The sequence below is a fragment of the Magnolia sinica genome, chromosome 3 (genome assembly GCF_029962835.1).
Source record: "Magnolia sinica isolate HGM2019 chromosome 3, MsV1, whole genome shotgun sequence".
In the NCBI taxonomy this organism is placed as follows: domain Eukaryota; kingdom Viridiplantae; phylum Streptophyta; class Magnoliopsida; order Magnoliales; family Magnoliaceae; genus Magnolia; species Magnolia sinica.
The window spans coordinates 30278178-30305314 of NC_080575.1; the positions used below are offsets into that span (position 1 = coordinate 30278178).

The 27137-nt window shown below is 37.2% G+C and overlaps 1 protein-coding gene across 1 annotated transcript in view; it reads left to right on the top strand.

Annotated features, from left to right (window-relative positions):
• The window catches only part of LOC131239768 (uncharacterized), a 226098-nt gene that overhangs the window by 178689 nt on the left and 20272 nt on the right, over positions 1–27137 (top strand). Inside the window, exons 37-51 of the mRNA XM_058237630.1 lie at positions 498–793; positions 918–1002; positions 10104–10415; positions 10970–11362; positions 11467–11785; positions 12031–12189; positions 12272–12435; positions 12602–12773; positions 12886–13155; positions 13245–13451; positions 14611–14665; positions 23325–23455; positions 23595–24113; positions 24209–25036; positions 25142–25218. Of these exons, the coding sequence (XP_058093613.1) occupies positions 498–793; positions 918–1002; positions 10104–10415; positions 10970–11362; positions 11467–11785; positions 12031–12189; positions 12272–12435; positions 12602–12773; positions 12886–13155; positions 13245–13451; positions 14611–14665; positions 23325–23455; positions 23595–24113; positions 24209–25036; positions 25142–25218 (3987 nt within the window). The remainder of the gene's footprint in view (positions 1–497; positions 794–917; positions 1003–10103; positions 10416–10969; positions 11363–11466; positions 11786–12030; positions 12190–12271; positions 12436–12601; positions 12774–12885; positions 13156–13244; positions 13452–14610; positions 14666–23324; positions 23456–23594; positions 24114–24208; positions 25037–25141; positions 25219–27137) is intronic.

A 27137-nucleotide genomic window follows, 5' to 3' on the forward strand; every position in this document is an offset into this window, starting at 1 on the left:
GACTAGCTCACTGTTGATACTCAGTTTCACCATACAGACATCAATATTGACAAAAAAAAAAGGGGGGGGGGGGGGTTTAGATCCATCAATTATAAAATCTTCCCATCATGAATCTGGATCAGCTTGTCATGAATCTAGATCATTTGGCTACAATTGTTGCTAGAAGATTGAAATCTCATAGAAAAGAGAAATAAGAAGATTTCAAACGATTGAATCTGTATTATTGATTGACTCTCCCAAAGTTGAGAGTTCTTAAATATAGATCATACAACCTAATATTAGATAAGTCTGCAGCTGTTACAGGATAAGAACAAGAATTTTACACGTATGGTACAAGTACAACGGAGTTCATTAAAAAAATGGTGATGTGATGCCCAATAGTTAGAGCCCTAATGCAAGATTCTTTTATTCATCCTCTCAAAAGATCTGTCACTCTGCTTTCTACTTAGAAGGAATAAGTTTTCACACCAAATTATATTTGCGCTTGTTTTCATCAGGTATGCTGCAAAAGAAAACGATACATGGGTAAGGGCCCTTGTGAAGGATCTCACTGTTGAGGCTGGTTCAGGTCTGGTTATTCTTGATCCAGTGGATATATCAGGTGGATACACTTCTGTCAATGATAAGACGAACATATCTGTGATGTCCTCTGATATATGTATCCACCTTTCCTTGAGTGTTATTTCTTTAGTACTACACTTGCAAAATCAAGCAGCTGAAGCATTACAATTTGGAAATGCAAATCCACTGGCTTCTTGCACCAACTTTGATCGACTTTGGGTATCACAAAAAGGTCTTCCCAAACTTGTTGTACCAAATGAGATTTTGCAAACAGATTACTTTCTTTGAATTGTGATAGCTTTAGTTACTTTTGCCTATATCTGAGCTGCACTTCGGTTGCTAACCTGTGGCTGCAGAAAATGGGTCTGGTTACAACCTCACCTTTTGGAGACCTCGAGCTCCATCAAACTATGCTATATTAGGTGACTGTGTGACGCCCAGGTAGAAACTTAAATTACTAACTGCAGAAGCAAATTTTTCTGGTGCTTTAGTATTTTTCTTAACCTTTTTCTTCCTTGAAATCTGGTATGTGCATGCTATTTCTTGAATCATGGATTATAATTCATAAGATATAGGCATTTTCTACTGCCAAACTTATTAAATGTGTAATGTTGATTGTACAATTCCAGTTAGAGAATAAAATGCGTAAAAGGGCATTTCGACTAGTCTAAGAAAATGTTATATAGTTCATCTGCGCAATTTACTCATCAATAGTACCCCTCAATAGAAGAAATAAGATTAGTAATAAGTCTTAAATATTCTATCTATTCTCTCCTTTTTCATATATATTTTCTATTATAGTTATCCATTGGTTGGCGTTCTCTTAGTTTAATTTTTCATCCTTAGAAAATTCCGTAGTTCTCATATGGATGTTTCTACATGCTTGATACTGTGATATGATTTCTGTGAGTGATATCTTCCAATCTAGTGATTGAAATATACTCCATGATGCCGCTCAAAAAGAAAAAAAGTTTGCCTGAATTCTACTAGCACCTTATGTTGTAAATCCTTGGTATTCAAGCACAAAGAAATGACATGTGAACAAAATGAATTGATCTCAAGGCTGGAAGCTCCTTAATAGTACCCTCCAATAACTGCCTCCATGTCTTGAGAAGACTAATTAAGCAGACTTTTCTCTTGTTAGCAGCATGATGTTTTAGAACTGTCAAATACATAAAGTCCAAGTTCAGGTCTGAAATGTGAATGTATTTACTCAAAAGGGAAGTGAATTTCTAGAAACAAAGCTTGAAATAGACAAGGGAGACTCATTTCCAAATTAAAGGGAAAATAAATTGACAATTGGAACAATTCATGAAATGACTGAGGAATTGTACATGAGAAGCACATTGGAAACGAAACATAAAGTTGGTGTCAAACACCTTGGTTTCAATTTGGAAACGTGGTTTCAGATAAGAATAAATGTTTCTTTTTTTTAGTTAAAGCAAATTTACTAAAAAGTAAAGAGAAATTATAAAATATTATTAGTCCAAGCTTCAGTTGCATTTTGGAAATGCAAGTGATTTTTTTTTTTTTCATTTATGTTTCAGAAAGGTGCACAATAATTTTGAAATTTGAATTCATAAATATGTCTCACATGGCTCTAGAGCCTTTGAGCTTCTCTACGAGTAATGACCAATAGTGTAAACTTCAACTTGCAAAGCTAACTTGATTTAATAAATCATACAATTGTTCAATGTAAAAGAAGTAAAGATCAATATTGAAGGCAGTATGATCCCCATTCTCTCGTGTGTTGGCTTTGGTAAATCTTTGAGTAGCTGACTAAGTAGGTTTTCCTGGATTTGTTTCATATGTGACCCTCTCTAAATGTTCCAGAATTAGGTTGTTTCCTATATCACTGTGAGGCAACCAAGGGTGGGTTTAAACTCAAAAAAGCCACGTGAAGAGATGGAGAAAACCAATCTCTTCAAAAAAGTAGAATTCAAAATGAACATAAATAAAATAAAATTTTCATTCACTTACAAACATTGTTCGGAGTAGCTCTAATATTATCAAAATATCCCCAATTTTGCCCCTATCTCCAGCTCGGCACTGCTGATAACACTAGTAGCGATACCGATGACACCAGTAGTCTCAGAAATTCTTGGTATCGATGATGTATCGCTAAGTATCGCTAATGTATCACCAATATTTTTTACTGTGTAAACTCCAGGTATCGCTTGTATCGCCCTTGTATGAGCGATGTTTTGATAACATCGCCAATGTATTGATATCTCTAAAAATCTGTTTATTAAAAAACTTTGCATTTCAAATTTTTTTTATGGGTGCATGACTATATGCAGTGTTCAAATTGTCGATGATAATATCTATCATATCGCAATATTATCACTATAGCAACATGAGCGATATTGAGACCACGATCTTTCGTTTCCTTTCCAATTATCAATGATTTCTCAGCGAACTATCGTGTTGTCGATATTGTGAAATATCAATAGATATTTGGATGGATGGTTGGATGGATAGATAGGATGGTAAGGATGGTTGGATTGGTTTCTTACAACAGCACATGCTTTTAGGCCCCCATTAAATGGAAACTTATTATGTATACATTCTTTTTAGCAATTTTTCTTAATAAATATGCAAATATGTGTATTTTAGCATCTCTTGAAGTTTCACTGAAACAATCTACCATTTTCCCCATGTTTCCCCACATTTCCAGTTATCGATGATATTATCGACCATATCGATATTGTTTTCGTGTCCCCGACCAGCGAAACTTGTAGCAATATTGATACTTTGAACACTGCTCACTAAGCATCCCATAATATAAATCTTAAATCTTGCATAAATTTTCTCATTCTGGTTACAAAGTTAATAACCTCTTTCTTTTACATAAAACAACCATCCGTCCTATTTTCTATACATTTAGGTCATAAATCAGCTATGATGGCTACGTAGTTTTATGTTCTTGATAAATAAAAAAACGATTGCAACTCCAAAATTCAAGGTCCTTTCCTTTAAGCTAGATTCTCTTCAGGCATATGTAGAACTGCACCAGAAGGGATACCTGAAACCCTCTTCCTATTTCTAATTAGATTCCATCCTAATTTTCTATTATTGAAAGGCATAACAAGCTTTCTATGCTTGCTCAATTCCTGATAAAAAGCATAATAGTTATACTTCTATATAAATATTAGTTATTTAAATATTTATTAATCGGTTTTTAAAATAATTTTTTTTAAATTGTTCTCTTTCGTTTATGGTTGTATTTTTCTATTTTATTACTCCTATTTTAGGACATTTGATTGATACAAACTCGTGTTGGATATAACTACACTTAGCCAGAGCGTAGTTTAGGCCCCTATACAGTGGAAACTTGTTATGCATGCTTGTTTTTTTGTAATATTTTGAGTTTTAAGTATATCACCATGTCTCTTTTAGCATCTCCTAAAGTTTCATTGATAAATATCATCATTATATCAACGTTGCCTTACTATTTCCCTCAAACAGCGATACACTCCCTGATACATGAGATATTTCCCATGCAACACCGATATATTTCCATAGTCCAAGTGTGTGATATAGGCAAATGTTAAGAACTATAATCCACAACCCAATTGACACTTGAGCAGACACAATAAGGAATTGGAGAGGTGTTAATTGAACAATAGAGGATACCTTGGTCACCTGAGTTGGTGAAGAATTCACTCAGCTACTAATGGCGGAAAGTCATGGGATCAAGGTTTTCCGTAGTGGTAATGGTGGGCGTAACAGTGTCCACCATTAAGGATATGCTGAATCGGAGTAACGGGTGATGTGCCCCTGTATCGGTCAATTTTTTTATTGTTTATTTTTTGCTCCAAAATATCTAGAAATATATTCAAAAAATTATACATATTCCAAATATGCATTCATATATAATTTTGAACATGTTTATGGTAGTGTAACGGTCCAATCTTTGGTGAGAATGCTATATCAGACGAACCTAACGACCAGAAATTGATTGTAAACCTTTTATATTGAATTTTGTAACTATATAATATCGATATAAATTTACTATAATTAATGTAATAACAAAACATCTAATATTTTCAGGTTTTACTATTATATATAGTATTGGTGTGTTACATACCTCGCCACTCACATATATTTCATTTTAATATATAGAGTTTAGGGACTTTTGTATCCTATTATGTAATTCTTATACCTAACAATTTGATATCATTTTCCCCCTTTAGATCTAACAAATTAAAATTAAATTCAGGTAAATAATGTTGCCAATTCGGGGCTGATTTTGGGACCATTCAATGCTCCAAATTAGCCTTAAATTAATACAATATATTGGCACTTTTCCCACTGATGGATTAGTGGACATTTATTGGACAATGAAGAATGAAAAATATCAAATGGTCCTATTTCAAAACAAACAAGTGTTCGCAAATTAATGGTGAAAATTGTTCAAACAATTTAATTTTGGGATTGTGACTTAGCAATAATGGTCCCAATATTTAATCGGCTAATTTTGACTTGATATATACACCATGTATAAATTTTTAGGTCCATGTACGTGGCCCACTCGATTATGTATTATATATCCATGTCGTCCATCTGTTTTACCAACTCATTTAAGGGCATGGTAAAAAAAATGAGGTAGATCACGATCTCAGTTGGACCACTAGTCGCTCTATATCCATGCCATCAATCTGTTTTGCCAACTCATTTTAAGGCATGGTCTAAAAGTTCAGGTAGATCTAAATCTTAGGTTGACCACTAGTGAGTATCACCTTGAATGTGGGGCCCACCTTGATGCATTTGTTGTATATCCATGTGGTCCATCCTTTTTGCCAACTCATTTTAGGGCATGGTCCAAAAAATGAGTCAAATCCAAATCTCAGGTGGACAACATAGTAGGGAGTGAATTCCCACCATTAAAAACTTCTTAGGACCTTTTTTTATCAAGTTGTTATTTGTGTTCTCCTTTCATCCAGGTCTATGTGACCTTATCAACAGGTTCGATAGAAAATAAACATTATCGTGGGCCCTAGGAAGTTTTTAACGGTGGACATTCAATCCCAACTGTGTGATCCAATTGAGATTTGGATCCCTTCATTTCAGGGACCGTGCCCTAAAATGAACCAGAAAAACTGATGGCCGGCATGGATATACTACACAGAAATCTAGGTGGGCCCCACGCAATGAAACAGTGCAAGTGCACTGCGTTGTGTAAGTTGCAGAGCATTTAAAAATAATAATAAGTGCGTGGCTATGAAACAGCCACGTAGTCCATTCGTTTTTTCTAAGAGAGGGAAACTGAAAAGAAAAGAGGGAATTGAAAAGAGAGAGAGAGAGAGAGAGAGAGAGAGAGAGAGAGAGAGAGGGTCGCACCACGGGAAGAAAGAAGAAAAAGAAGGGCAGTAGTTGCTGCTGCAGCGCCGCAAACTGCAGCAGCAGGTTTTCGTTTTTCTTTTTCTTTTTTTCCCTTTTTCTTTTCTTCTTCTTCTTCTTCTTCTTCTTTTTCTTTTCTTGTGCATAATAGTTGTTACGGGACTGTAATTATGGCCTGTAACAGCCGTTACATACCCAAAAAAACAGAGGTGCCCCATTTTGGGGCCGTATCATGTAACGGTATCAACCATTACCGTTATGTGTTGGCCAATACGTAACCGATTTTGAATGCCTTGCATGGGAGCATGTAAGAATCGGCAACCCTGATTTACAATGAAGGTAATGCTAAAAATGTCCCGTTGAAAATTACATGATTTGGAGTACGACTATGTAAATTGTAACTTTCTCCAGTACATGCTTTGGACGATGGGCTTTGTGGCCAAATGGGGGCAAAAAATGGTTGGATGTCTATTCTCAGCTTGCATCTATATTCTTATTAATGGGACAGCAAAGGGCTTCTTCCTCCATGTAAAGCTATCCACTATCCACCAAGGAGACCCATTTTCTCCTTCCCTTTTCGTCATCATCGTTCAAACCCTTAGTAGAATGATGTTGTAGATTTACAAAACATTGTGACACTAAAGCCAAACAAATTGGTAACGTGAGAAGCATTCTTAGATGTTTCAACGCTTATTTTGGCCAGAATATCAACATGCGGAAAAGCGAGCTATTGGGCATTTAGTTGGATGATGATGGGGTGTCAAAATTGGTTGTCATTCTCGATTACAAACTGTAATCTTCCATCCACATGCCTTGGGCTCCCTTTGTGCATTGGAGAACGGGTGAAGTATTTGCAGTGTATTAAATAGTGCCCATGGCATGGTGTAGCGCTGCGTATGCTACAGGGGTCGTAGTGTATGCTACAGCTACGTAGCGTGTAGCGTAGTGCGTACAGTACATTGCACAGTTTTTCTTTGAAGTTTTATGTATGTGAAATAGTGTAAAACTCATATTATAAGAAAATCTGATAATGTAACATTGAAACCAAAATTGCTTTATTGTTTTTAACTTAAGACACTGGTGATTTCTTTATTAAAACATGTGTCGAATTCACAATATAAAGATAACTTAAAAACTTAAAAGAAAAGAGTACGAAAGAGGGTTTTCGAAAACCCCTCTTGCAAACCCTAGCCTTCAACGCAACTACTCATTCGCTTCTTCAAATCTATCGATCCAAAAGGCCATTGAAGGGGATTTTTTTGCCAATCATGATAGCTTACAAGATAATCTATTTGTTGTATTTTGAAGAACATTGGAGCTGAAACGAAGGAGAAATCAAATTTCCCCATTTCCGCATCCATACACGGCTACGAAGTTGCAAATTTCAGATATTTGATTGATTAAATCTCTTCTTCAACCTGCAAGAGATATGTTCTTTTCCTTTAACGAGTTCCTTTTCATTTAGAATGAATATTTATTAGTTATTTTGGTTTTTTTTTTCATATTTTTCTTTTCAAAATGTTAGTTATCATGCGATATTTGTAGGATAAGGTTGGTACTTGGTATGCAATTTTTTCATTTTCTTTTCTTTTTTGAGGTGGTGGTAGGCATTGTTTTCTATGGTGTAGCCCACGTGGGGCCCACTGTAGGTTATTTGTGGGTATGGATATGCATTGTTTTCTATGGTGTGGCACACATGGGGGCCCATTGAGGTGTACGTATGGGTGGATGATGTGCATTGTTTTCTATGGTGTGGCCCAAGTGATTTGCTTAGAAAGTTATTGATGTGATAATTATTTGATTTAATTTATATACGTGGATTGGCTTTTGATAAATGATAATTAATAACTTGTTTGAACATGCTTATACTTGAAAAATTTTTAGGTCTTTTTATATTTTTTCTATTTTAAATTAAAAAATAAAAGTAACGTGTTGCATACGCTACACGCTATAGAGGGATGACCACTACACCACACGCTACTGCTATTTAAAACACTGCGTATTCATGGGACAAAGCAATTGAGAGTGGTATTCTGGAACAGTCATTGTTGTCAAATAGCATAAGCAATTGTATACAACCTAAGGGGCTTCTGCACATATGTGATCGCATAATCACATATGCCATCACACAACCCCCCAAAAAATTTACATTTTTTCATTACATAAGTGATGGCATAATCGCATGTGTGATCGCATAATCGCATAAACCATTTCATATGCCACGGTATCAAACCACATATGCCACTATGGTATATGCGTTATATGCTCCCAAAATGGCATATGCGATCACATAAGTACTTCTGTGATCGCATATGACAACACTAGTAACGGTAACGGTGGTCATAACGGCCACCATAATTGCCATTGAGGTCTTTAGAAAAGCAAAAATAAAAAACACTAAACGACCATTATGGGGGTCATTACGGGTCATTTTTTTCCATAACAGCTGTTACAGCCATTACAACCTTGTAATGCGTAACCCTTGCTACTGTTACTGTTATGTAACGACCGTTACGGCACACCTTGATTGAGAGAACTGAGAGGAAATTTTTAGCTTGGAAAAGCAAGTACTTGTTTCTTGGATGTTATATTACGTTAATTAAAACCCTGTTGTGTGATATGTCCGTCTACTTCATGTCCCTTTTCAAGTGCCCGAGAGATGCGTCACCGCATCAAGAAATTGCGAAGCGGTTAATGCATGGATATGGAAGAAAAGAAAAATTACTATTTAGTTGTACATAAAGTTGTTTGTTCTCCAAAGGGATCAAGTTGCATGGGCATTCTTGACCTTCTGATAATGAACCTTGCTCTTTTTAGGCAAATGGTTGTGGAGGTTTGGATCAGAGAAAATGGGTTGTGGAAGGAAGTGACATCCAAGTAGTATGGCACACAAGAGAGAGGTTGGTTAACTTCTAGATCGTTGTTATATAGAATTTCTGGAATCTGGAAGATGGTGTTAGGCACTTAAATGCTTTTTTGAGTGGTTTGTTGTATGGTGTGGGGAATAGCACTGGATTTGGGTTGATCCATGGTGTGACAAGAGTCCTCTTCTCCTCTATTTCCCAAGGTTGTTATCCATTACAATTGCCAAGGAAGTGACTATGGATCAGTGTTTCAGTAAAATAGGTGATGTCGTGATATGGTCTACTTCGTTTCAAAGGAATTCTTTAGGTGAGGAGACGGAGGACTTCATGAAGCTCAAGATTGGCTTGTTCACGAGATAGAGGACAAGCAACGTTGGAAATGCAGTACTTCTGGGATATTCTTTGTCAAATCCTTATGCATACCATGAGGTGTGGTTTTGGTAAGTTGGAGGGGGGATATTCTTCCATGTGGCATTTGCCTAGCCCTCCTAGGGTGGTGATTTTTGGTTGGCTGGTCAAGATGATATTAACAAATGGATGCGTCATATGTCTTAGGATGCAAAGTCTGTCGATTATCTTTTTTGGTCCGCTGTGATTCTGTGACCAGGATTTACAAAAAGATTTAGCAACGTTTAACCTGAAAAGAACAACCCTTTGGCATACATTTGAGCTTCTTATTGGGGGTGTTCACGAAAGGAAAAGAACAACCCTTTGGCACGCTGACTTTTGTTAGCCATGTTGTGGTCGATATAGGAGGAAAGGAACAACAGAACCTTCAATAATAGGCTTCTTGCTCAGATATGGTTTCTTAAAAGTCAAAGGTAGGGCTGTATGTTGGGGTTAAATTGTAAGATTGAGGACCTTATAAGTAATCAAGGTTCCTAAATTGTGTTTGTAACTTACTGGGCTTCATGATTGTTACTTACCACCCTCCCTTGCATCGTGCTTTGTTTTGCTCTTAATAAAAGTAATCTTCACCTTTCAACAAAAATACGTTATGCTTGGTTTTTCATGCAGTGAATTATTTTACTTCGGTTTGTTAATTAACTTGTAGCAACCGTAATATTTGAAGAGTAGGAAGGAAACCAATAGTTTATATGACAAATTTCTGGTACCTATGAAATGGTTTGCTTATAATTTCCAAAAGATGTGAATTTAAATATGGTAAGATGATCCATGTATATTTTGGCCGATTTGTTCTATTGAAGTTTATATCTCAGTTTCTGATTCACACCTAACTTTATCCAGCACATTTTCTTCTAACCAAGTCATGCTAAACATAGAAGTTTCTGTTAGTGTTCATAAAATTCAGCCATCATTTAAATGCTTTTGCAGGCCTGTCCCTCCTTCACAGACTGTAATGGCAGTCAGCAATAGCTATGGGCGTATTCGGAGGCCTGTTGGTTTCCAGCTCATCGGTTTGTTCTCTAGCTTTCAAGGATTCAAAGGGAATGGAGACCAACCTGACGGTGATAATGATTGCTCAATTTGGCTTCCGATTGCACCCGCAGGCTACTCAACAGTAGGATGTGTGGTGAACATAGGAAGCGACCCCCCTCCAAATCACATTGTTCATTGCATCCGTTCTGATCTTGTAACATCTGCAGGAATTTCAGACTGCATTTTTACTATTCAACCAAATCCCAGGTATTTCACTGTCTATATGATAGAGATCCATTATCTTCATCCTCCCATCATATGTGTGACGGATACGATACTTTTCTTGGATCTTTGAGGCAATGGAGGCTCACATTGTCCCCACTCACGAGCAAACATGGTCCTACTCCTACCCAATAACAACCCCCAACCCTACTATTTCCTGCATGCCTCAGTGAGCAACCATGCAAAGTAGGGTCATAGAGGGGAAGTTCCAAGCAAATTGCTAGGTGCGAAGCACCCACAAACATCAAGGCCATGCTCAGGTAGTTGGCTGCTCAAAATAGCACGGAACCTTCACAATGCTTTGTTTTAATTATACAGTCGGACCATGGTATCAAGAAAAAAAATGGTTGCTTTGCATGGCCCATAATTTGGAGCACCTAAATCATTGTACCCACGAGCCTGGGTGTCAACAGTGATAGGTAGAATGTGGGCACAATTCAATTATTTTCAGTGGTCATTTGCAGAAAGTGTTGTGCTTTCAGTTCATTGAACACCTGAACTGATGCTCTCTTCTTCTTTTTCCCCCTATGTGGTTGAAGGTTTTCTAGTGGATTTAGTATCTGGCGTTTCGACAATGCAATTGGGTCATTTTATGCGCACACTGCAGTTGAGTGCCCCCCAAAGATCAGTGGTTGTGACTTGCACCAGATTCTTTTTAAAAATCCAAGCCTGCATCTTTCCTCCACCGACAATGAAACCTCAGATCCATCTGTCAACAATGGCCTTATGAGTCAGCAAGGAAGCAGCCATAGTAGTTCTTCTCGATGGGATGTTATTAGATCAATCTCGAGAGCAAGTAGTTATTATATGTCAACACCACATTTTGAAAGAATTTGGTGGGACAAGGGTTGTGATCTCCGAAGACCAGTTTCAATATGGCGACCAGTACCGCGTCCCGGTTTCTCCATACTTGGTGATTGTATCATTGAAGGGTTAGACAATTTAATTTCTTTCCTTTTTTATTCTTCACTTTCTTATTTTCCTAAGTCACTCATCTTCTTATGATATTACTACTATATTCTTTTTTCAACTTCAGCTTAGAACCACCTGCTCTGGGCCTGGTGTTCAAATGTGATAGTTCTGGGATTTCTGCCAAACCTGTGCAGTTCACAAAAGTAACCCATATAGCTGGGAAAGGTCTTGATGAAGTTTTCTTCTGGTATCCTATTGCTCCCCCTGGTTATGCTTCTCTTGGGTGCATAGTATCCAGAACAGATGAAGCACCGCGCATGGATTTGTTTTGCTGTCCAAGGATGGATCTTGTCACTCAAGCAAACATTTCTGAGGGTCCAATTTCCAGGTCTTCTAGTTCAAAAGGTTCACACTGCTGGAGCATCTGGAAAGTTGAAAATCAGGTCTTGCTAAAGTTTTTCGATATTGAATTAGGTGTTCTGTTATTGCAGTTCTAGTAGTGAAATCTTGAAAGTATTTTATTTTTTCTTAGGATTCTTCATGATTCAATTTTTACTGGTTCATAAGTACTAGGTTTCCGCCTCTACATTTCTATTTGATTGTTCCTATATTCTGTTTAGTTCTACTCTGGCTTCCTTCCCGGTGCACTTAACAGATGAATATTATAATTTTTGGTGGTTATCTGCAGGCCTGCACTTTTCTTGCACGATCGGATCTGAAGAAACCATCAAACCGTTTGGCATATAGTATAGGTGATTATGTGAAGCCTAAGACACGTGAAAACATAAGTGCTGAGATGAAGTTACAATGCTTCTCTCTCACTGTTCTGGACAGCTTAGGTGGAACGGTATGTATCTTGATAAGAAGATCTTCTATTTCACTGATTATAGGCTAGCTTTTTTATTTTATTATCCATTTGGACTTTGCAGATGACACCATTACTTGACACGACTATTACAAATATTAATCTTGCCACTCATGGTCAGCTGAAGTCAATGAATGCAGTATTGATCTCTTCGATTGCTGCATCCACATTCAACACACAGCTAGAGGCATGGGAGCCTCTTGTGGAGCCATTTGATGGAATATTCAAGTAACATATCTATAGCATCTTCTTGTTACAATTCTTCTTCTTGTTTTTTATGTCAGCAACCTTTACTTTAGATCTGCAATCTATGCAAGAGCTTTTCTTTCTTAGATAGTAACCTAATGACCTCACAGTACATTTCCTGATGCGGGGGTTATTTTATTTTCTGGAGGTTTGAAACATATGAGACCGACATAAATCTTCAGTCAAGAGTGGGGAAGCGAGTGCGAATTGCTGCCACAAGCACTCTAAATCTCAACATCAGCGCAGCAAATCTTGAAACATTCTCACAGTCTATAATTTCGTGGAGAAGACAGGAAGAACTTGAGCAGAAATCAACAAAAGTAAATGACATCATTTAAGTTTTCAGATTCTTCAAAGATTATTGGTTTTGAGCATGATCATTATGTTTCTTGCACATAATTGAGAAATGTAACAAGTGTTCCACCATGACAGGAAGCTGATAGTCATTTAAGAAGTACAGATGATACTACTTTTTCTGCATTAGAAGAAGAAGACTTCCAGAAAGTGATTGTAGAGAATAAACTTGGTTGTGACATCTATCTGATGAAAATTGAGCAAAACTCTGAAACAATTGAGCTGTTACAGCATGGAGAATGCGTTTCTGCATGGTTACCACCTCCCCGGTTTTCAGAAAGGTTAAATGTTGTGGCTGATTCGAGGGAAGCACGATGCTATGTTGCCATACAGATATTTGAGTCCAGGGTTGTATATACAACTAAAATTTATATTCTGAGCTCTTCATAATAGTCTAACATCTCAGAATAAACATGACTGCATTTTACTTTTTACAGGGACTGCCTATCCTGGATGATGGCAATAGCCATGAATTCTTTTGTGCTCTACGACTGGTTGTTGATAGCCAGCCATCAGATCAGCAAAAGCTTTTCCCACAGAGTGCAAGGACTCGATGTGTTAAACCTTTGATTTCTAAGAACAAGGACCTAGATGAGGGCATTGTGAAGTGGAATGAACTCTTTGTATTTGAAATTCCCCGACAGGTATTCACAGATTATTAATGTTCTATGATGATCTCACAGGGATGCCTTTTTTGTCATATAAGCTTGCAAACTATGATATTTTTAGCAGTCTAAGCCCACCTATTATGTTTGCAGTAGTTTATTGTGTAGCACATTGTACTTCAAACCCATTCATGGACTAATTTTAAATGAGTAGATAGTAGTGCCATGCATCCAGTCACTTGACTAGTTTTGTCTGGTAGACAATTATTCTAGAGCTAAAGTTTCATGCTTGACAATATGGTACAGCTACATTATGGCCTTCATCAGTCCTATTGGCTGATGCAGGCCCATATCGGCCCTTCCTATCATGTAATGGGGTTGACCTATGTAGCTTCTGGCATTTAAAACCTGCTTTGAAATGTCCCTCTATCAGCATGGGGCTATTTATCAGTGCATTTGTAGCCGTCTACAACATTTGTTAACTGTTCCATAGTATTAGTGTGTCCTGGATCAGTTATCTAAGAAATCTCCAAAGCAAGATAGCGCTGATGATTAATCTGACTAAAGTTACATCAATCATCTCAATATAATAATCATGGAGAGATGACCTACTGAATCCAAGTAGCTACATCATGATAACTCCTGAATTGACAGTAACGTGGAAAAATAAAAAAATAATAAAAAAAAAAAAAATCAACATTATTCATAGTACCCAAATATGCGGAAACCTGTGACATGCTTTTCATATATTGTTTCACATATCAAAAAATATATTATTTTTTTAAAGATTTTTGCCCAAAATAATCAACCAATTCTTTATTGATTTTATCAAACAAGGTATTGTTTGCTAATTTCTCTAGCATGTTAAATTTAAGAAACCATTGATGTTTACAACTTTTACTGTACACATTCACATATATTTTGTACAGCACTTGGTTATCAGAATTTCAGAAGGAACATACCTAACACAATAAGATTCACTGGAAACGTTTCGTGCAACATATCCTACAGTTCCCAAAACTAGAATCGTCATCATCTTGTGTCGAACACAATATGATATCATAGGTGGAGAAAAGAATCTATAATGTATCGAAGAACACAAAATATGTGGTCACTACTTTCAAGCTTCTGTCTTTTACAAATAACGTATTGATCTGAAACTTCATCACTAAAGGCATTCATTTGTACACGACTACAGGGGCTTGCAAATTTGGAACTGGAAGTAACAAATCTTGCATCAAAAGCTGGGAAAGGTACATATAATGTGGCACATTATATAGTAATGCTTTATTCTTTGGGGGATAACTGTTTGCCACAAAACAATGAAATTCCCAATACTAAATCTGTCCTCAATATGTGTGAATGTCTTTCAATGCTTGTCAAAACATTCAATTTTTTGGTACTTCTATTCAATGGACAAAACTTTACACAGTATAACAGAAATTAGAGGAAAACATTGATTTGTCTTTGGTAAGGAAAGAAGACATGCTGACATTTCCATTTGTTGCCTGGTCCAATGTCTTTATTCATCTAAGTGCATTGATTAGGAGCAATGTTCAAAATATCAGTATCGTATTACATATCGCAACCTTGGGATGTAGATATGTATCGGTTATCGCAAGGTATATATCATTTGTATTGGGTAATTTATCTCACTTTTTGGGAAACATGAGGAAACAAAGGGAAAATGGTTGAAATTTTCAATGAAATTTCAAAGATTTTTTAAAAGACCTTAAGTGCACATAATAGGTTTCCTTTGTATAGGGTCCTAAGTTATGCACTGTCTGACTGAACCAATGTGACTATATTCAAATTGAATGCATAACATTTAGTGTGTATGTGATGATCATTTCATCAAAGACTCCTAAATACTTTGAAATTGGTCTCAATTGACAGATGGTTAAAGGGAAATTTTAAAAAAAATTAATGTTTTAATAATTTTTTTATTAATTTTAATTGACAAATGGTTTTTATTTTTCAAAAATTGACAAGGACTTAACAAATCAGTAGATCAGCCCTCATACATGCTTGATTTCATGTTTTGAGTGCAACACTGCAAGCAATTTGGGAGAAATTGGGGAAGTTTCGAATTTTCCCTAATTTTTCCCAAATCAGACCGCCTACACTCAAATTTCGAAACTAGAGTATATGTGATGATTATGTCATCAAATACTCAGTCTCAATTGACAATGACAACTGGTTGAAAGAAAATTTTGAAAACAAAAAACATGGAGAACCAATGGCTATCGATATCAAAGCTCCAACTCCATGATTGTTCATGCAAAACATGAAGAACTAATGGATTTGTAACCATTTGACACTGATTTAACATAATTTCAACAAAAAAAAAAAAAAAAAAAAGGATTGGAAATTGAAAATGCTCACTAGATCGAACATGTGGGATATATCGGCACTACCTATGCATTTTGTATCGCACAAGTGAGATACAAGATATATCGTGAGACATATCGGCCGATGTCATCGATATTTAAAACATTGATTAGGAGTGAGTTCGTACAAGTCGAAGGCTCTAAAAGGGCAAGAGGAAGGCCCAAAGGGACGGGTGGAAGTAGTAAGAAAAGTCTTGATGACCTCTGTCTAACTGAAGTAATGGCCCTTGATAGAGTAGAATGGCAGAAAACGTGTAGCCAACCCCAATTTGTTGGGATAAGGCTTAGATGGTGATGATGATGATGATGATTGTATGTGTGTCAATTTCTTGTCATTTACAGTGCCTCTTCTCCAATACAATGAGGAGGCTATCCTATTGCCAAAGGAAATATTATACTAGGCAAAATAATTTGTTAAGTTGTTTGTTTTCTTACTAATTGCTAAAAATTTATTTGTTAATTACATTGGGTTTCATTCTTATTTTGTAGTTTTAGATTCTTTTCCAATCACTATAGGAATCTTTATGCAGATGACTTCACCTTTCAAATTTGTTAGATTGGATGTACCGCTACTAAAAAAGACAACTTGGACCGTACATTATACATCATCATCAGCTTTTTAAATGCTAGTTTGGAAAAGTTTTATGGTCAGGTTTCTGCGGAACATGAACCTTCCTTTACTCATGCTCTAGAATCAACCTTGGTAGGTTCTCTGGTATTGGACCATAACTCATGTGTGAACGATAAAAGAAATCATAATTCATATGTGAATGATAAAAGATTTGAAAATGCAAAAACCGCTCTTGTTGTGATTTCTTTTGTAAATCTAGGTGGTATGTTTACATGGGATGGCCAAAACAAACACGGAGATGAAATTAACAACGAACAAACACATCAAATCCCTGACAACTCTTATTGGTAGATCTCATCCGAAGATAGCCATTGACGCCTGATCTGGTAGCTCACAAGTGGAAGTGATGCGATAGTTCACTATTATTGACAATGTCTGTTAGGTTTTTGGAAGCTAAAAATTTTGATGGGTAATACTAGACAGCGAAAAAATACATGATTATGGCCGTTCTTGGAGATGACATGGGTCTCATCAAATCTAGTATAGTTTAATAGATCTAGGCTCATGATGATTATTCGAATAGATTCCAAGAAGAATAAACAAGAAAAAGAACAAAAGAAAAAAGTTTTTTAACCTTTTTTTACAATTTTTTCAAAATCGGGTCCCAAGGCTTCGATTCTTTGAATCCACTCAAAATCGGTTGCTTTAATCCTCCAAATTCATGCAAATCTTGTCGAAAATGACTCTAAAGTCGTATGTTGAAGAGTTCTAAAGTCGGTTTTGGGTCTTGTATATCTGTACAAAAATATTGGAGACAATACGGCCTAATACATGACCAAAAAAAAAAATCATAACGGGTTAATACGACTAGTGTTCGAAATATCAGTATCGCGTTACGTATCGCACCCTTGGGATACAGATACGTATCGGTTATCGCACGGGATATATTGTTTGTATCGTGTAATTTATTGCACTTTTTGGGAAACATGAGGAAACATTGGGAAAATGGTTGAATTTTTCAATGAAATTTCAAGGATTTTAAAAAGACCTTAATCCACACTTTTAAATCATAACATGTCAAAAAAGAAGTGCACATAATAGGTTTCCTTTGTATGGGTCCTAAGCCATGCGCTGTCTAACTAAACTAATGCAATTATATTCAAATTGAATGTATAACATTTAAAATGTATGAGATGATCATTTCATCAAACACCTCCTACATACTTCAAAATTATTCTCAATTGACAACTAGTTGAAGGAAAATTTCAAAATAAAATTAATATTTTTATTAATTTTTAATTAATAATGATTTTTTATTTTTCGAAAATTGACAAGGACTCAACAAATCAGTAGATCAGCCCTCATACATGCTTGATTTCATGTTTGGAGGGCAACATTGCAAGCAATTTGGGAGAAATTGGGGAATTTTCAAATTTTCTCCAATTTTCCCCAAATCGGACCACTTACACTTGAATTTCTAAATTAGAGTGTATGTGATGATCATTTCATCAAGTACTCATGTTCTAAATACTTCCAAACTAGTCTCAATTGATAGTTGGTTGAAGTAAAATTTCTATTAAAAAAAAAAAACATGGAGAATATGAAGAAGCAATGGATATCGAAATCAAAGCTCCAACTCCATGACTTCTCATGCAAAACATGAAAAATCAATGAATTTGTAACCATTTGACACTGATTTAACATAATTTCAATAAAAAATGGATCGAAAATTGAAAATGCTCACCGAACCGAATGTGTGGGATATATCGGAACTACCTATGCATTACGCATCGCACGGGTGGGATACAAGATGTATCATGGGGTATATCAGCCGATATCATCGATATTTAAAACATTGGATACGACCTCATGTCACATATCATATCAAGCCAATATGATACCGATATTTAGAACTACACTTGTTTGACTATAAACGTTGAATAACTGAGTGAATCGATACGTGGACACTGGAATACATGGAGGTACCAATGCAAGTGTAAATGGATGTGTGAGCCACAGTCCCCACAATAAAGCTATGTAGTTTTTTAGTTTACTTTTCAATTAAACCATGTGTTGAATGGAGGTGTGAATGGGGGTGTGCATGGAAATTTGGTTGGTGACTTGATTTTTTATTCCTTTTTTGTGGCTTTTTAGATTAGATCATTTATCGAATGGAGTCCTTACTAGGTGTCTGCATGGAAATGTAATTGGAGGTGTCAATCGAGGTGTGCATGAATTGTAGTGATTTTTCTCTCTTTTTGTATTGAATATTTGAAACTTTATGATGGTTTTTATTTGGGGGAAAATAGAATTAGATGGTTTGGTCATGTGCAACAGAGACCAAGAACCGCGCCAACTAAGAGTGAGTTGGTACATGTTGAAGGCTCAAAAAGGGCAAGGGAAAGGCCTAACTAAAGAACATGGGTGTGGGTGGAGATGGTAATAAAGGACTTGATGACCTATGGTCGAACTAAAGTTATGACCCTTGATAGAGTGGAATGGAAGAATAGGATTTATGTAGCCAACCTCAATGATGATGGCGATAATGATTTGAAGCTTTTTATAGATGACTTATACACCTAATTTCCATCTAGATTTGAAGATTCTGCCTATATAGAAGATTTGGCTATTTATTGGTTGAATAGGAACCCTTGTTGCTTTTTATGTTTTAACCCTTTGTTAGCCACATATTGAAAAGCTTAGGATCTTTCCATCTGAGAGATTTTGGGTGCATGGACCTTACATCGTGTGGCCTATAATATGAACGGCTTTGACCAATGAACAATGGGCCCTACTTTTACAAACCAAAAGCCCATAGAGCATGTGACCTTTTATTGGTTTAGTGAGAACCATTGTTGTATTTTGCTTCTTAACCTTTTCTTTTGGCTACATATTGGATGCTTAGGATTTTTCCACTAATAGGTTTTGGGTGATTAGACCTTACACGATAGGGCCCATAATAACAAAGGTTTGGATTAGTGAATAGCAGGCCCTACTTGTACAAACAAAAGGCAATTGAGGATTTGCCCTTCAATGAACAACGGGTCCTTTATCTGTCTTTGCAAAGTACCCAACACGTTCCAATTGGGTCCTCTCTCTCTCTCTCTCTCTCTCTCTCTCTCTCTCTCTCTCTCTCTCTGCCCATGACATCGACAATTTCAATCAATGAACAATGGGTTGTACTCTCTCTCCAAAGTGCCCAACACAATTCAATTGGGTATGGACCCAGATCTCACACCCCATTACTGATTAGGTTAAATTCAGGTCAACTCAACTGCATGTGTATATGATTTATGTACTTTTATCCTTCATTTCATAATATTTTTGTTATTGAAAAACCACACAACATATAAAGCCAAATCCAAACCTGATTCCGGATCCCAAGCCCATCCCAAATCCTAGTTCATGCTCAAAATTCAACCTACTGATCCTGATGGGATCCCAAATCAAAAGGGATTTGGATTCAATACGCCATATATGGCACCCGTTACGGAATGTGATTGTCCTATTACTTGGACGATGTCTTTAAGGATCCTCATACATCAAGACAGGAATAGCATCCATAGTGACAAAACTCGTTTTTGGCAATTTGTTAGCCTGGAAATTTTCAAAGATTTTCAAATTTCGATGTTTTTCTTGGGATATTATCAAGAAAATCTAGCCAAAATATAAATATTTTAAAATATTTATTTTAGATTATTAACTAAATTTAAATTTTAAAGATATATTTAGATAACAAATTTCGCAATGTTTTACTATTTTTCGGGATAATATTGCAATAAAAACATGTATTTTAAAATCTGCTGACATTTCAAAAATCTCGCGATAATGTCATGATGAGAACATTTTGTGAATTGATGGTGAAATGAATGCCGATATTTTCAAAATCTTGGCTATATTTGTCACATTGATAGCATCCATGCCAGTTGGTATATGTGGGTCCCATTATTAGTGACCTACAAATGAACATAGAAAAGACACAATCGATACTTGACCGGTAATCGAACCCTTTCAAAGTCCAGTCCAGTACCTCGAATATCGTACCCACACCCAAACCTGACTCCGTAGGTGACCCTAGATACAAGCAGTGTTCGAAGTATCGATATTATCAGTTTCGCAGTCCAGCAATACGAAACCCTTCGAAAGATACTAAAAATTTTAAAATTTTTGCAGAATACTTTATATGGATCAATATATTGATAAATATCGCATAATATCACCAAATATTGTTCGATATCGTGTGATATCAACGATACTGACGTTGGTACAACATAATTATTAAAAAAAAAAAAAAAAACCAAAACAAACAAACAAACAAACTTTCAACGGGTAAATTTCGGTACCTGTAGAGGAGATCGCCCTAATCGAAAGCTGTATTTGAAGGGCCATTCGAATCGCAATAACAAAATCTCTTATTTGGGAGAGATTTGGGCGAAATCCGTCGAAATTCAAAGAAATCGCGAAATCCGGAGAAATCCTCGGCGAAATCCAAAGAAATCCTCGGCCAACTGATAGATTTGGTAGAGATTTTAGAGTTCCGGAACGCCAGAACCCTCTCTCCTTCGGGAAAAAAAAATGGGGGGCCCCGAGCCCTTATTACGGGACGCGGATGGGCTGGTGTACCGCACACCACCTACCTGGATGGTGTGTTGACATCACCATGTTCTGTGGGTCCCATCATAAGGTATATGTCATATCCAAACTGTTCGTCCATTTGGCGAGCTCGGCGTAAGGCTTGAGCCAAAAAATAAGACAGATCCAAAGATCAAGTGGACCACACTGAAATAGGCAGTGGGAGATTGAGCGTCTACCATTGAAACCTTTTTGAGTGTCGCAAAAGTTTTGGATCAATATGATATTTGTTTTTCCTCTTCATCCAGATTTGTGTGACCTCATGAACAGATTGGATGGAAAATAAACATTATGGTAGGCCATACGAATATTTTTACGGTGAGAATCATTATCCCACTGATATTTGTGGTGTGGTCCACTTGAGCTTTGGATATGACTCATTTTGAGCTCATGATCTAAAATGATCTCTCCAAATGGATGAACGGTGTGGATATAATGAATGCATTATTGTGGAGCCTATGTAACTTTGTTCTCCTTTGAACTATTTGTACAACTGGAGCTCGACGAGCGTCAACGCTCATCTTCGCACGACATGTACCCACACCAGCCAAGTCACTAGTGTGTGGTACATCAGCCAATCCATACCGTCCATTCATTTTCATATGTCATTTTAGGGTATGAGCCCAAAAAGGAGACAGATGTAAGGCTCAAGTGTACCACACCACAAAAACCGTGGTGGCAATGATGTCCATCATTGAAGCTTCTTAGGGCCCACTGTGGTGTTTATTTGCCATCTAATCTGTTCATAAGGTTTGACAAACCTGGATGGGAAAACATAAATATTAGCTTGATCCAAAAATTTTGTAGCTCCAAAAAAGTTTAATGGCGGTCTTTCAATGACCACTATTTTGTGTGGTGTGGTCCACCTCAGATTTGGATCTACCTTGTTTTTTGGCCCACGCCCTAAAATGATATGTTAAAATGAATTGACGGTGTTGATACACCATCTTATGTCGAGGTAGCCCCATGGTCAGGGTCCCATTCAAGTTGTTGGTTACTTGGATTTGACCAAACAAATTGCGTACATGAGTATACTTTTAAGGCCCACCTCGATGCATGTACTGCATATCAACACCGTCCATCTGTTTGGACTGCTTATTTTATGGCATGGTCCCAAAAAGAAACGGTTACAAGTTTCAAGTGAACCACACTATAAGAAATAGTGGTCATTGATCCCCCACCATTGAAAACTTTCTAAGGTCCACTATGACCATCCAACCTGTTGATAAGTTCACACAGACTTGGATGAAAGGAAAAAACAAATATCGACTTGATCCCAAAAAAAGAAAATTATGGCCCACAAAATTTTTAATGGTCAATAACCACTATTTTGTGTGGAGTGGTCCACATCTACCTAAAATTTGTATTTGTCTCATTTTTTAGGCCAACCCCTAAAATCAAGTTGCAAAACAAATGGACAATGTGGATTTGTCGTACGTGCATCAAGGTGGGCCCTATTTTTTCTCGACAGTAGCATTAATTGATCAGAGCCTTTTGCGGCTCCAAGAAGCTTTCGATGGTAGCATCAATTCCAACTGTTTTCACTTGTGTAGTCCACATAAGTTTGAATAAAGGGGAAAAACAATTATCAGCTTGATCCAAAACTTTTGTGGCCCATTAATGGTTAATCACCATTGTTTCTTATGGTATGGTCCCCCTGATTATTGGATTTGCTTCATTTTTTGGATAATGTCCTAAAATGATATGGAAAAACGGATGGACGGGGTAGATATTGAATACCAACATCATTGATAGGTATGTTTTCTAATTTCTACTATATCTTTTGCTTTTGAATGCATTGGTTATGTTTTCATACACATCTTTATACATTTATAAATGTTATGCATCATATTGAATATAGTTACCTTAGTTCAATTAGATAACGCATAACTTAGGACCCTATACAAAGGAAAATTATTATGTGCACTTTTTTTTCTTTTTTTCTTTTTTTTTTGAGATTTTATGATTTAAAAGTGTGTATTAAGGTCTTTTTAAATAATCCCTGAAGTTTCATAAAAAATTCAACCATTTGGCCGATGTTTCCCCATGTTTCCCAAAAAGTGTGATAAATTACGCGATACAAACGATATATCCCGTGCGATAACCGATACGTATCTGTATCCCAAGGTTGTAATACATTGCGCGATACCGATATTTCAAACACCGGATACAAGTACACCAGTACCCATCCTGTTTACTGCCTCAATTAAATCTCGGTATTTGATATGGAAAAATCTTTCGGTTCGAATATGATTGACTATGTGAAGTTCTATTCGAATATTTTTGTTTGAATCTTATAAGATTATTTGGATGATGTAGGTGAAGTCATTGGTGCATTTTCTATTGATATTGGAAACTCTGTTGGTAAACTCAAACGATTAGCTTCAGCGAGTATGCTGCATCAACCAAATGATGTGAAGAATCTCTCGTCATATCCACTACAGAGAAGGGTGAATTTTATGCAGCCATGTCATACTTGAGCACATAACACTGGTGAACAAACATGCATGAGCACTGTGCACATGCGTGCATGTCACAAATCTTTGACATTATATATTTCTTTCTCATGTGATTATTATATTCTTCCAGGGCCGGTTGACTGCCGATGATGGCAGGAAAGATTGTGGGTGTTTATTAGTTTCTACCTCTTACTTTGAAAAGAAAACAATTGTCAACTTCCAAAGGGAGATGGAAAGTACAAAAGCCACTGATAGTGGTGTGGGCTTCTGGGTAGGGCTTGACCCTGAGGGTCCTTGGGAGAGCTTTCGGTCGTTGCTACCACTATCAGTAGTCCCTAAAACATTAAATGAAAATTTCTTTGCCTTGGAGGTTATCATGAAGAATGGAAGGAAGCATGCTATACTCAGGGGTCTTGCAGTAGTCGTAAACGATGCAGATGTTCCTTTGGAAGTTTCTGCCTGTCCCGCGTCTATGCTCGATAGTCATGCTTTTCCAATCTCAGAGACAAACAACTGCGCAGTAGTTACAGAGGAAATCTTTGAGAACCAGAGGTATCAACCAATTTCTGGTTGGGGAAACAAATGGCCCGGTTTTCGTGGTAATGATCCAGGACGATGGAGTACGAGGGATTTCTCCTACTCATCCAAGGTACAGCACTAATTTGTTACAGTTCATAGCTCATTAATTTAATGTTTTTCACTAGATAGCTGGTACTTACTTTTCCATTCTTTTCTGTTTTTAAGGATTTCTTCGAGCCCCCTCTCCCTGCGGGATGGCAATGGACATCTCCATGGACAATAGAAAAGTCCAAGTTTGTGGATGCTGATGGTTGGGCATATGGAGCTGACTATCAAAGTATACAATGGCCTCCAACTTCTACAAAATCCCGCACAAAGTCAACTTTGGATTTTGTTCGGCGAAGGCGTTGGGTACGCGCAAGACAGCAGGTACCTGAGACTAGCACCAATATCACGAGGAATGTTTTTGCTGTCATTGCACCAAAGTCATCAGCAGTTTTACCTTGGAGGAGCACGGGTAGGGATTCAGATTTGTGCCTGCAAGTTCGTCCCTATGTTGAATATCCTCAGATCTCATTTACATGGGGACGTGCTGTCACTGTTGGTTATGTGCACGGCAGTGGGAGTGACCAATCACCCATTGAACAGGGTTCTTTTTCTAGGCAAAATACCATGAAATCCGGAACTAGTTCAATGCCTAGTTTTAAGTTGAATCAGCTTGAGAAGAAGGATATGCTCATGTACTGCAATCCCACTATTGGCAGTAAACAATATGTCTGGCTCAGTGTTGGGACTGATGCTTCAGTTCATCACACTGAACTGAACTCTCCTGTTTATGATTGGAAAATATCAATAAATTCACCCATCAAATTGGAGAATAGGCTTCCTTGTCAAGCAGACTATGCCATCTGGGAGAGAACAAAGGAAGGGAACAGAGTTGAGCGCCAACATGGTATTGTCACATCTGGAAGCAGTGCTTTCGTTTATTCAGCGGACATTCAAAAATCTATTTACCTTACATTGTTTCTTCAAGGCGGTTGGGTTCTGGAAAAGGTAACTGACAAGTTGTTCTTAGGATGCAACAAGTTTCTACTTGAGGTTCATGTTAGATGTTACAAACTTTTTTATTTAAAGTACTTGTGTCTTGGTTTTTGGCAGGACGCTATTCCCATTTTGGATCTTTCAGCTCCTGACCATGTCTCATCCTTCTGGATGGTCCACCAACAAAGTCATAGGTATGCAGTTCCTGTAATCCACATCATAAAGCATTCTACTTTATAGCCTGAATACCTAGTTTTCTTATAGAATTTGCTTGTTAAATGGGAATCAGGGAAGTAAATAACATTTAGTTCATTTTTATTTTGTTATGACGCATTTATTCTGCTTACAATTACAAGATTACTCTTTGTTGTACTTGAACATGGAAGAAAAAACAGTAGTTACATCCCATTGACTGTCATTCATTGATTGTATTCTCTAGAAGGGTGATTGATATTCAATTCTGTTCTTACGAATAACATGTCTGTGACTGTGATAAATTCACACATAAACGATTTATAACTAGAAATCCGTCGACCTCGTGTTGTCTGTGATACCACGTAACTGTGTGAAAATTGTTACAGTATGGTCACTTAATTGACATTCTTAACTATTTTGAATGGTTGGACTTGTGACACCATGTCATCATTGTTGTCATACAGTCCTACAAAAACATCATCGCTTCCACGAACAGGAAACAGATAAAGCAGGCTCATCTCCAGTTGAGTTTGCACACAGTTTTGGAGAATTAAAATTGTTGTTCCCTATATCACAATATTTTCATAATCTTTATCCTATCACAAATCATATCGTAAATTGTAAGATTTTTCCAAGGGTTTGTTTGGCATCTCTACTCTAATTCAATAAGAGCTTTTTCAATAAGAGTTGCTCTAATAAGCTCTTTTTGTTCTAGCTGTTGTTTTAAATGAGCTCGTTTGGTAAAATCACTTTTTCAAGTCCAAAAACCGCTCTTATTGGAAATAAGCACGTTTGGTAAAACCTTCAAATAAGAGCTTTTTTTAAGGGTAGATGATGTCATTTTTAAAGATTACAACAACTCTATTATAAAAGCAATCCAAATGGCTGTTTTGATGGATCTCACCATAGATGAATCCTGCCCAAAATGACAAAGGAATGGATGGCTACAATCTTCATATTTTAAGACATTTGGGCCATCCATTATAGCGTACATTAGATGTGGATCGACCATCGTATGGAGCCTACCTTTGATGTGGACCGTCCATCATATGAGCCAAACCTTCAGTGTGGGTCGTTTATCATGCAAGGCCTGTCTTGGATGTGGACCATTTATCATTAGGGGCCCACCTTGATGAAGGTCATCCATCATGTGGAGCCCACCATCAAGGCTAATTGTCCTTTATGTGGGGCCCCTCAATGTCCACTACCCATCACCCATCACGTGGAGTCCACATTTGATGTGTCCATAGTGTGGACCCTACCTTCGAAGTGAGTTGTCCATCATGTGAGGCCCACTTTTGATATCCACCATTCATTGTGTGGGGCACACCATCATATGGCCCACTTTAGATATGGGCCATCCATCATGCGAGACTTGGATGTGGGCCGCCCATTAGGTGGGGCCCACTTGATGTGAACCGTCCATTATGAGGAACCACACTTTGATGTGGGTCATCCATCATGTGAAGCCCTCTCCTTCCATTATGTGGACCCACCTTTGATATCAACTGGCCATCATGTGAGCCCACCCTCAATGACCATCATCCATCATGTGACGCCCACCTTTGATGTGAACTGTTCATTATGTAGGCCCACCTTGATGTGGACCATACATCATATGGGCCCCACATTCAATATGGGCTGTTCATCATGAGGGGCCCACCTTTCATATCCACCATCCATCATATGGGGCCCACTTGATGTAGATAGTCTATCATGCAGGGCCACATTTTTATCCGAACCATCTATCATGTGGGACCCACCTTCGATGTCCACCGTCCATCATGTAGGTCCCACCTTTGTTGTGGACTGTCCATCATGTGGGGATCAACCTTCAATATGGGTCATTCATCATGTGGTCCCACCTTTAATGTCAACCTTCCATCATGTGGTCCCACATTCAATGTCCACCATCCTT